Source organism: Leopardus geoffroyi, chromosome D3 (genome assembly GCF_018350155.1).
Source record: "Leopardus geoffroyi isolate Oge1 chromosome D3, O.geoffroyi_Oge1_pat1.0, whole genome shotgun sequence".
NCBI lineage: Eukaryota > Metazoa > Chordata > Mammalia > Carnivora > Felidae > Leopardus > Leopardus geoffroyi.
The window spans coordinates 73,215,500-73,226,404 of NC_059339.1; the positions used below are offsets into that span (position 1 = coordinate 73,215,500).

The 10,905-nt window shown below is 36.5% G+C and overlaps 1 protein-coding gene across 6 annotated transcripts in view; it reads left to right on the forward strand.

Annotated features, from left to right (window-relative positions):
• The window catches only part of POLI (DNA polymerase iota), a 28,731-nt gene extending 18,084 nt beyond the window's left edge, over positions 1–10,647 (forward strand). For 4 of the 6 annotated variants that reach the window (XM_045459093.1, XM_045459092.1, XM_045459094.1 and 1 more), the window contains 2 exons: positions 6,955–7,160; positions 9,354–10,647. In XM_045459093.1, coding sequence (XP_045315049.1) covers positions 6,955–7,160; positions 9,354–10,169 — 1,022 coding nt within the window. In that variant the 3' untranslated portion in view covers positions 10,170–10,647. Of the gene's footprint in view, positions 1–6,954; positions 7,161–8,129; positions 8,339–9,353 lie in introns of all 6 variants that reach the window. The other 2 variants (XR_006707803.1, XM_045459096.1) reach the window with 2 other exon arrangements.
• Positions 10,648–10,905: the final 258 nt, after the last annotated feature.

Consider the following 10,905-nt stretch of genomic DNA (forward strand, 5'->3'; position numbering starts at 1 on the left):
GATTGAACTCTTAAAAAAACAAAAACAAAAACTTTGAATTAGCAATATGGTCCAAAGATGGAGAGTCTTTACAGGGAGTTAGTAAGCTATTAAATACCTTCATTATATCAGGAATTTTCACAGAAAGACTTTGTTGTTTGTTGTTTTTTAATAGATAATAAAAATAAAGCTGCAGTTAACAGTGTTCCCCAAGTACAGAGAAAACAAAACTATGATAATGTGTTACATGATTCAAGATAACTTCTTTATGGGCATTTAGGTCGTTTCCATTTTTTGGCTATTATGAAAAATGGTGCTATGAACATTTGCATGCAATTCATTGGGCAGATATATGGTTTTGTTTGTCTTGGGTAGATTACAGAGAGTGAAACTGGTGGGTTGTATGTTAAGTTGAACTTTTAAGAAACTGCCAAACAGTTTTCTGAAGTGAGTATAAACATTTATATTCTTACCAAGAATGCATGAAGGTTCTAGGCTTTCATATTCTCTTCACACTTAGTATTGTCAGTTCCTTTTTTTTCTTTCTGTTTAATTTCTTTAATGTTTCCAATACTAATATTTTTTCCAAAAAGTAGAGGAAACATCTCCAGGTATTTATCTAGCATTTATAATTTTCATACAGAAATGGTATATGGCATAGTGCCATAGTTTTAACATTAAAAAATAATTATTTTAGGGGCGCCTGGGTGGCGCAGTCGGTTAAGCGTCCGACTTCAGCCAGGTCACGATCTCGCGGTCCGTGAGTTCGAGCCCCGCGTCGGGCTCTGGGCTGATGGCTCAGAGCCTGGAGCCTGTTTCCGATTCTGTGTCTCCCTCTCTCTCTGCCCCTCCCCCGTTCATGCTCTGTCTCTCTCTGTCCCAAAAAAAATAAATAAACGTTGAAAAAAAAAATTAAAAAATAATTATTTTAAATTATAGTAAATTATAAAAGTATTCACATACATAATCATTATAAGAATTCAGAGTTTTACAAACTGAAATAAGAGAAAAAAGTAATTTTTTCAATTTAAATCAAAAGTCTTAATTTTTTAGGACGTTTACTTCATCATTCATTTATTTATACTAGTTGCTTTGGTATACTTTTAGGTTGGATAAGATATATCTTCTCTTTGTTATAGGGTATCTATTCCATTATTTTAGGTACACTTTCTTGAGCAGAATGTATATATAATGATATAATGATTATGTATATATAATGATATACAAATTATAGCTTTTTGCATGTTAATATAAGTTGGTGTATTTTATTATAGTCATTCTTGTGGCCTTGTAGTAGTATTTCATTGTGTTTTGGGTTTTTTTTTTCTTTTATAGATCATGCTTTTGGTGGTTTATGTAAAAATTCTTCGCCTAACCCAAAAGTCACAGATATTTCCTCCTGTGTTTTCTTTTAGAAATGTAAAGTTTTGGGGTGCCTAGGTGGCTCAGTCTATTAAGCATCCGACTCTTGATTTGGGGTCAGGTCATGAACTCATGGTTTGTGAGATTGAGCCCACCTCAGGCTCTGTGCTGACAGTGCAGAACCTGCTTGGTTTTCTCTCTTCCTCTCTCTCTGCCTGCTCGTGCATGCTCTTTCTCTCAAAATAAGTAAACATTTAAAAAAAATATTAAAAAAAAAAAAGAAACGTATAGTTTTAGGGGCACCTGGGTGGCTCAGTCGGTTGAGTGTCTAACTCTTGATTTCGGCTCAGGTCATGATCTCACAGTTGTGAAACTGAGCCCTGCGTCAGGCTCAGCATGAAATTCAGAGCCTGCTTGGGATTCTCTCTCACTCCCTCTTTTTTTGCCACTCCCCTGCTTGTGCTCTCTCTCAAAATAAATAAATAAGCTTAAAAAAAAAAAAAGGCACCTGGGTGGCTCAGTCAGTTAAACGTCTGACTCTTGGTTTTGGCTCAGGTCATGATCTCACAGTTCGTGAGTTTGAGCTCCACGTTGGGTTCTGTGCTGACAGCCTGGAGCCTGCTTGGAATTCTCTCTGCCCCTTCCTCCCTCCCTCTCTCTCTCTCTCTCTTTCTCTCTCTCGCGCGCGCAAATAAACATTTCAAAAAATTAAAAAAAAATTTATAGTTTTAAGCTTTACACTTAGATCCACTTTGAGTAAATATTTATGTATGGTGTAAGGATCTTAGTTCATTCTTTTGTATATGGATATCCAGTTGTTCCAACAGAATTTGTTAAATAGACTCCTCTTTCTCTCTTGAATTGTCATGGCACCTTTGTTAAAAACTAACTGACAACAGAAGTGTTTCTTTGTTTATATGCTTAGTCCATTGATTTATATGGTTATCCTTCTACCAGTGCTACCCTGATACTTTGTTGTAAGTTTTGAAATTAAGTAGTGTAAGTTCTCCAGCTTTGTTCTTTTTTGAAATTCTTTTGGCTATACATGATCCTGGGCTTTTGTTTGTGGGAAGATTTTAAAATAGGATTTGATTTGTGTATTTGTTTTAAGTTTATTCAAATTTTGTATTTATTTTGAGTCAGTTTTAGTAATTTTTAATCTTACAGGAATGTATCCATTTCATCCAAGATGTCTAATTTGTTGGCATGAGGTTGTCAGTATTCTTTTATTATCCTTCTAATTTTTGTAGGATCTATAGTGATGTCTCCTCTTTCATTCCTGATTTTGGTAATTCATGTATTCTCTTTTTTTCTTTATCATTCTAGCAAAGGTTTATCTGAGTGAGGCCTTATTCAGGTTTTATTGGTCTTTTCTAAGATCCAACTTTTGTTATCATTGATTTCTGTGTTGTTTTTCTACTTTCTATTTCATGTATTTTTGCCGTCTTTGTTATTGCCTTCTTTTTTCTTGCTTTAAGTTTAATTTGCCTTTTCCCCTCTGGTTTCTTAAGATGGAAGCTTACATTATTTATTTTATACAGCTTTATTTTCTAGTAATTCAAGTTTAAAATTATACATTTCCTTTTAGTAGTGCTTTAGCTTTATTCCATAATTTTTGTTGTATTTCCTTTTCATTAAGGTCAAAATTACTTCTAATATCCTTGTGATTTCTTCTTTGACCCCAATCTTGTTTAGAAATTTGTTTAATTTCCAAGTATTTGATGGTTTCCCAAATTTCATTCTGTTGTTGATTTCTACTTTAATTTCATATTGATCAGAGAACATATTTTGAGTATTTTCAGTCTGTTCAGATTTATTGAGTCTAATTTTATTGCCTAGCATATGGTCTGTCCTGGAAAATGCACCATTTATGTTTGAAATGAAGAGTCGAGCAACACTATCAAACCATTCTCCGTAACTAAAATGTATGGAAAACTCTACCAACGTAGCATTTTTGAATGACGATTTGTCCGGATATATAATTCTTGACAGTTTTACCTTCCATACTGTGAATATACTATTTTCTTGTCTTCTGGTTTCCATTATTTATGGTGAAGAAAGAGTTTTCTATTAATAGTGTTATCAGTCTCTTTCCAATCAAGAGAGAAAAACCACACAAAAATTTGCATAGAGAAAGTTTCACAAAATTATTAAACTATGATGAGGAGTGACTCTAAAGGTATAAAGAGAACTCTTTTTTTTGTTTGTTTTTTAATGTTTGTTTATTTATTGTAAGAAGGAGAGAGAGAGTGCACACATCGGGGAGGGTCAGAGAGAGAGGGAGGGAGAGAATCCCAAGCAGGCTCTGCACTGTCCTTTAAGAGGTACCCAAGGACTGAGGAAAAGTACTCAGGGAAGGACAAACTTGGAAAGGAGAGTCCCCCTACCCCTCAAGGAGAAGGTGTGGTTGTAGAACATTGGATGGTAGAGAAATCCTTTGAATTCCCTGGCCCAGAGCTGGACCATAGTTACTGGGTGAGGAGAAAACCATCCTCTGATCTGTGGATAGCTGGTGGACACACAGAAGGAGTTGGGATGGTGGGAGCTTGCTTACTGGTGAGGCAGTGCATGAGTTGGAGTATGCAGTGTTCATGTTGGGAGGGCTTCTGTTACCAACCTTTTAGGATGCAGGCAAGCTGAGGCTAGTGGCCGCTTGTGCTGAAGAAATCTGTATTCTGCTAGTGCAAAGGTGGAAGGGATGGTGCCTGCATAGGAAGAGCTGGAGGAAGCAACCACCTAAGTTAAGACAGTTAGGTGAGTGTGCAGAATGAGTTGGGGCACTTCCTGGTAGGTATGGTGTTTGAGTTGGTAGTGCCATGGTACATAGTCACTAAGCTCAGGCTTGGGCTCGAGGTTGCTTAGGGACTGGGCATTCCACATGTGTGTGATATGGCAAGCACTATTAGATGTGCCCACATGTACTACCAACAAACCATGTAATGAATGGAAGCAAGAAAAATTAAATGGCAATACATCCAGGAAGAGAAGCTGCCTTTCTCCTTTAGTGGTCTTCTGGTGTTCTCTAATGACAAAACTTAGTATCATATTCAGTGTAGAAAATTTTAAAGAGTCTAAGCATTATCAGAGCAGGTACTGAAGGGTGAATTTGGAGCGGAGTTGTACTGTACTATAACAACAATTGTACTGTTATTCTCCTTCATGTGATGGGTCATTTGTCTCTTTGTTTTTCAGCAGTTTGACCATGATGTGTCTAAAAGTATGGAATCTTTGTGTTTTTCTTACTTGGGATTTATTGAGCTTCTTGATTCTGTAGATTAATTTTTTAATGAAATTTGCAGAATTTTAGGCTCTTATTTCTTCAAAAACTCTTTCTTGCCCATTTTTCCCCTCTCATCTCCTCTGCGATTCTCATTGTGAATATGTTGATATGCTTGATAGTGTCCTACAGATATGTGCAATTCTGTTCATTTTTTTCTTCAGTCTTTTTTCTCTCCTTTTTCAGATTGGATTTCTTTTTTTTTTTTTTTTAAGATTTTTATTTTTTGAAGTAATTTCTATACGCAATGTGGGGCTCAAACTTAGAACCCTAAAGTCAAGAGTCTCATGCTCTACTGAGGCAGCCAGGCACCCCAAGATTGGATAATTTCTATTGAGTTGCCTTCAAGTTCTCTTGATTCAGCTATCCAAACCACTGTTGCCCATCTAGTGATTTTATTTGTTTTGATTACTGTAATTTTAACTCTAGATTTGCTATTTGCTTTGTTTATTTGTGTGTTTGATTCTGTTTCCTTATGAGATTCTCCTTTCTTGGTAGTCTATCATATTTTACTTTAATTCCTTAAAATAGATTTCTTTAATTCTTTGAACATGTCCATGGTAGCAGCTTTGAAGTCTGCTAAATCCAACTCACAGTCAATTTCTATCGACTGCTTTTTCCTCCTGACTAGATCACACTCCTGTTTCTTTATGTATTGTAATATTTTGTTTGAAAAATGGACATTTCAGATAATGGGTTTTAGCAACTCTAGATTTGGATTTTTTTTTCCTGTGGGCTTCCCCCGCCCCCCCCGCCTTTTTCTTTTCTAACTTGTCTGAACTTAAGCCACAGAATCTACCTCCCCTGTGATTTGTAGCCTCTGATTTCTCTGCTTAGCTTTCTTTTTCTTTTTTAATTTAAATAAAAAACAATTATTTTGGCTTCTAGGCTACCCCTGTGTCTACATAGTTTAGTAGTTAGCCAATGATTGGTCAAAGCTTTTGCCTGAATGCTAGAGCCTGAAAGGCTTCTACCTTCTGTCAGTAGATAAGTGCATGGGTTGAAGAGCACTTTACAAAATTAAGCCATTTTCAGGGTGCCGGGGTTGCTCAGTTGTTTGAACATCTGACTTGATTTCAGCGTAGGTCATGATCCCAGGGTCATAGGATGGAGCTCTGTGCTGAGCATGGAACCTGTTTGGGATATTCTCTCTCTCTCTCTCTCTCTCCCCCCCTCCCTCCCTCCCTCTCTCCCTCTCTCCCCCTCCCTCCCCCTCCCGCTGCCCCTCTCCCCAGCTTATTCCCTCTCTCTTTCTCCCTCTAAAATTAAAAAAAAAAGAAAAAAAAAGTGAGGCCATTTTCAGCTCTGCCTTAGGGGCTTTTATTTTCTGTAGCCCACTTGCATCTTCCGTGTATGTTGGTTGCCATTCTGTTCAGTCCCGTGTGGAGAGCTTGGGCCTTCTCTGGCCTCCCCTTCATGTGCATGCAGTCTCCCAGTCTGCAGTTGGGAGGAGAGCTTATCCAGTCCCTCTATGGCTCTCTCATTTCCAGATCTCCTGGGTAAATTTATGGCTGGTCGACTGATGTTTTTGCTCATTCCAGTCACAACTACAACCTCAGGCTAGAGTGCTATGCAGTCTCCCCATTTGTTTCCTACCAGGTTTATTCACTTCCCTGGGCTTCTGCCTCTGCCTCAAATCAAGTCTGTCCTTTCTGGCAACAGAGCTGCTGGCTTTCACAGCCAGCCTCACTGGCAGGATTGCTGCGTGAAGATATGAACAATCCCAGCCAGTAAGGTTGCGGTCTCGTGCTTTCTTATCTAAGTTCTCAGTTCATTTGCCTTTCATTCATTTCCAGACCCTCAAAATGGCTGTTTTGGGCAGTTTTGTTCAGTTTTGTTTTTCCAGTTTTTTTAATTAGAGAAAAAAGCATGGTGGGGGCGGGCGGAGAGAGAGAGACAGAGACAGAGACAGAGACAGAGACAGAGAGAGAATCCAAAGCAGGCTCTGCATTGTCAACCTAGAGCCCAATGCTGGGCTTGAATTCACGAACCTTGAGATCACGACCAGATCCGAAGTCGGACACTCAACTGACTCAGCCACCCAGCCACCCAATTTTGTTAAGTTTTATTACGGTTTTATGGGGAGATTTTCTTACCTCATGACACTTCCATAACCAGAAGTCCTGTATTTCAAATCTTTTGAAAACTTTAACTCATTTGGCATTTTGTCTTAGTGTTTAGGTTGGCTCAGTTTAGTATATAATGTCAAGGTGTTTTCAATGATATCTATTTAAGATTTTAACTTTTTAATCGAAGCAGTATACATTAGATTTAGCTTTTAATATTGATTATGATACAGTGTGCTTAGATATTGTCTTGTCAAACATTTTATTTAGGAAATTATGATGTGATGACTCCAATGGTTGATATACTTATGAAACTTTTTCGAAATATGGTGAATGTGAAGATGCCATTTCATCTTACCCTTTTAAGTGTGTGCCTCTGCAACCTTAAAGCATTAACTACTGCTAAGAAAGGGACTATTGATTATTATTTAACACCATCATTATCGACAACTTCCCGCTCTGGCAAGCGCAGTTTTGTGAGTACACTGTTTGATTTGTGTGGTTAAGTTACAAATCTAAGTTTGTGTTCCATGGATACAATTTAGAAATTCCTCCAGATAATATTGTTCAAATGACTTACTCGTATATTGTACCCATTACATAAGCATCACTGGATAAAAGAGAAAACCACTATGGAGGTTCCTTGTTTTGGGAGTGTTAACTTCCAAAAGTTTGGAGCAACCTTTCTCCAAAAACTGCATTACAGATAGCCATAAGGAACCAATAGCAACAGTCTGTCATCATGAAAGACTTAACAGAAAATCGCAAGATTCTACTGATGAGGAAATTACCTTTCCTTTTGACATTGATCTTGAAATTTTCTATGAACTACCAGAAGAGGTACAAAAAGAGGAATATGATGATTAGCTAATATGTGAAAATATTTCCAGATATTGACAATAAAAAAAAATTATACATAAGCTACCAGTGTCCCCCCAATGTTTTGTTGAAGTATTTACATTTTCTTAGTTTTAAAATTATATTAAATTTTGATAGCAAGATTGATATAATACAACTACTGATTCTACAGTTGTAGAAATTAAGAGTGTGGCAGTAGAGAAGCAGAGGCCAGTCATATTTTCAGGTGACTAAAAACAAAAGCCTATATATACGGCCATTTAGCAGACCTCTAGTTACTAAATATGGGATGTTTTAGAAAATAATCATATTTTACTAAATTGTTCTTGCCTATAGTTAACTGTTAATTTAAAATGATTTTATTATTTTCTTTGTTTTAACGTTTAATTAGTATAATTTCAGTAATATTTTCATTTACATTTAAGTTTAAAATGAGAACAGAATACTGTTACAGAAATAATGAATTAGTACCCTCTTCAAATTACTTTTTTCCTGTGGCCCTTTTATTCCCTTTATTAACTGAAATTTAAGGAGGTATTTATTTTTTGCTTCTTTAAAAAAAATTTTTTTTAATGTTTATTTTTCAGAGACAGAGTGTGAGCGGGGGAGGGGCAGAGAGAGAGCGAAAGCACAGAATCTGAAGAGGCTCCAGGCTCTGAGCTGTTGGCACAGGGCCCAACGCGGGGCTCGAATTCACAAGCCGTGAGATCATGACCTGAGCTGAAGTTGGATGCTTAACCGACTGAGCCACCCAGGCGCCCCTGTTTTTTACTTCTTAATCTGTAGAATCAGAATTGTAAGACTTTAATTCATAGTGGTATTAGGGAAATATAAGTGGAATACAGTAAATATAGTATGCCAGATCTCTTCCTTTACTTTTTTGAAGTTATGGTTTATTGATGTTTCCTGAGTTATATTTGACTGTGAATACATTTTCATGGTGCTCAAAACTGGAGGGAAAGTTTAAGTGAAAAACTTTACATAGAAAAATTATGCAAATTAGGGGCACCCGGGTGACTCATTGGTTATCCAACTTTGGCTCAGGTCACGATCTTGCCATTCGTGGGTTCTAGCCCTGCATTGGGCTCTGTGTTGACAGCTCAGAACCTGAAACCTGCTTTGGATTCTGTGTGTCCTTCTCTATGCCCCTCCCCTGCTTGCACTGTCTCTCTCTCTCAAAAATAAATATTAAAAAAAAAAAACTTAAAAATTTAAAGACAAATTATGCAAATTAGAGCTGAAGATGTTTTTTGAATTTTTATGTAAATGTACTGACATTGGATTTTTATCATAGAAAAATTTTTTTTCTTTCTGTTAAACGTTACACTTCAGAATAGGGATTGTATGAAAACCAGTCCTTGATTCATTGATAATTTCTTTCTTTCTTTCTTTCTTTCTTTCTTTCTTTCTTTCTTTCTTTCTTTCTTTCTTTCTTTCTTTTATTTATGAATGATACCCTTAGGTGAATCATTTATTTTCTAGGCCATCATTCCTTTATCCACAGAATTGGAAATGTGAAAACACGATTGTTAAGATCCTTTCCAAGTTTCCAAACACATACCTATCTTCTGGCTCAATGCTATCTAGGAAGGAAACCTCTCTCTAGAATAGTGAATAAAAATGCACACAATAGTGTGACTAATTATGGTGGATTTATCATCTCTAGTTGTTTGGAACTGGCCAAAAGAATTGAAATTATTGAGTAGGATAGAAACATGTTGGCCAGATAATGACTATAGTCATGCTTCAGCAGTATGAATATTTAAAAGATACCAGATATCTTAAACTACTGTGTTATCCTTGTGTTCTAGAAAATGAAAGACACTCATGTGGAAGATTTTTCCAAAGACAAAGAAACAAGTTGGGATTTTCTACCATCTGGAAGAATTGAAAGTACAAGAACTGGGGAAGCTCCAGTAGATACTACACATTTTTCTAAAGAAAAAGACACTGATGAATTCCCACTCTGGTCACTTTCTGAAGGTATTGACCAAGAAGTCTTTAAGGAACTTCCAGTAGATATTCAAGAAGAAATCCTTTCTGGAAAATCTGGAGTAAAACTTGAAGGCAAAGAAAGTTTGAGTTGTCCGTTACATGCTTCTAGAGGAGTATTATCTTTCTTTTCTACAAAACAAATGAAAGATAGTCCCTTAAATCCTAAAGATCATTTATCCAGTAGCAAACAGATGTCTTCTTCCTGTGAACCAGGAACATCAGGTTTAAGTAGCAGTAGTTGCTCTTCTCCGTCTAGCCAAAAGGATTATTCACATTATTTAGACAGTAGATTAAAAGATGAACAAATGAGTCAAGGACCTAAAGAATCTCAAGGATTTCACTTTTCACATACAAACCCCGCTGTATCTATTTTCCATTCATTTCCAAATTTGCAGAGTGAGCAACTTTTCTCCACAAACCGCACTACAGATAGCCATAAGGAACCACTAGCAACAGTCTCTCATCATGAAGGACTTCCAGAAAATAGAGAGCAAGATTCTACTGATGAGAAAATTACCTTTCCTTCTGACATTGATCCTGAAGTTTTCTATGAACTACCAGAAGAGGTACAAAAAGAGCTGTTGGCACACTGGAAGAGAACAGGATCAGATTTCCACATTGTACATAAATAAGCATGCTCAGAAAAAAGATCTAGAAAGCAAAGGAAAGGCCATTGTTCTCAGATCTAGCAGTTTATTAAGCTCCTCTAAATTAAACACTAATAGGTATTCAATAATGTAGAAATCTAATAGAAGATGTTCCAGATAAAAGCAAGTGTAGTAATGGGAAGTAAATTCTGGCACAAAACATAAAAATATTTATAACAGAAATAATGTAAAATGACCTTCTTATTTCTAAAGCTATTTTATATTGCTTTTCAATAAAAAGAGTATCATGGTTAGTACATTTCCCATAAATTAAGGGGTGGGGTGGGAGATATATGTACCTATATGTAAAAAATAGGCTAGCTAAATCATTGCTATAATATAGCAAAGAACGTTTTTTTTTTCTGTGAAATAATGAAATGGCTCAAGAAATTTAGCCCATTAGGAAACTTCCAAATAAGAAATTCTGCTGCTATCTATTAAAAATTCAGTTATTTTGGCTGAAGTACTATGTACTGTTTAATAAGTTGATTTTTTAAAAAAATGCCAAAGCAATGTATGTTCAGTTAATGCTTCTGAGTACGCTAGAACCTACTATATTGCCTAGCACATAGAAGGCACTCAAGAAATAATGAATGGTGTGGCAGGGGCCAGGTGGGAAGTTGGGCAGGGGAGTGTACATGTTGCAGAGAACTAGAAGGAGCTCTCCATCCAGGTACATTAAGGGGAGGGTGGACCCCAAAAAGGCAGTATGATAGGTTTT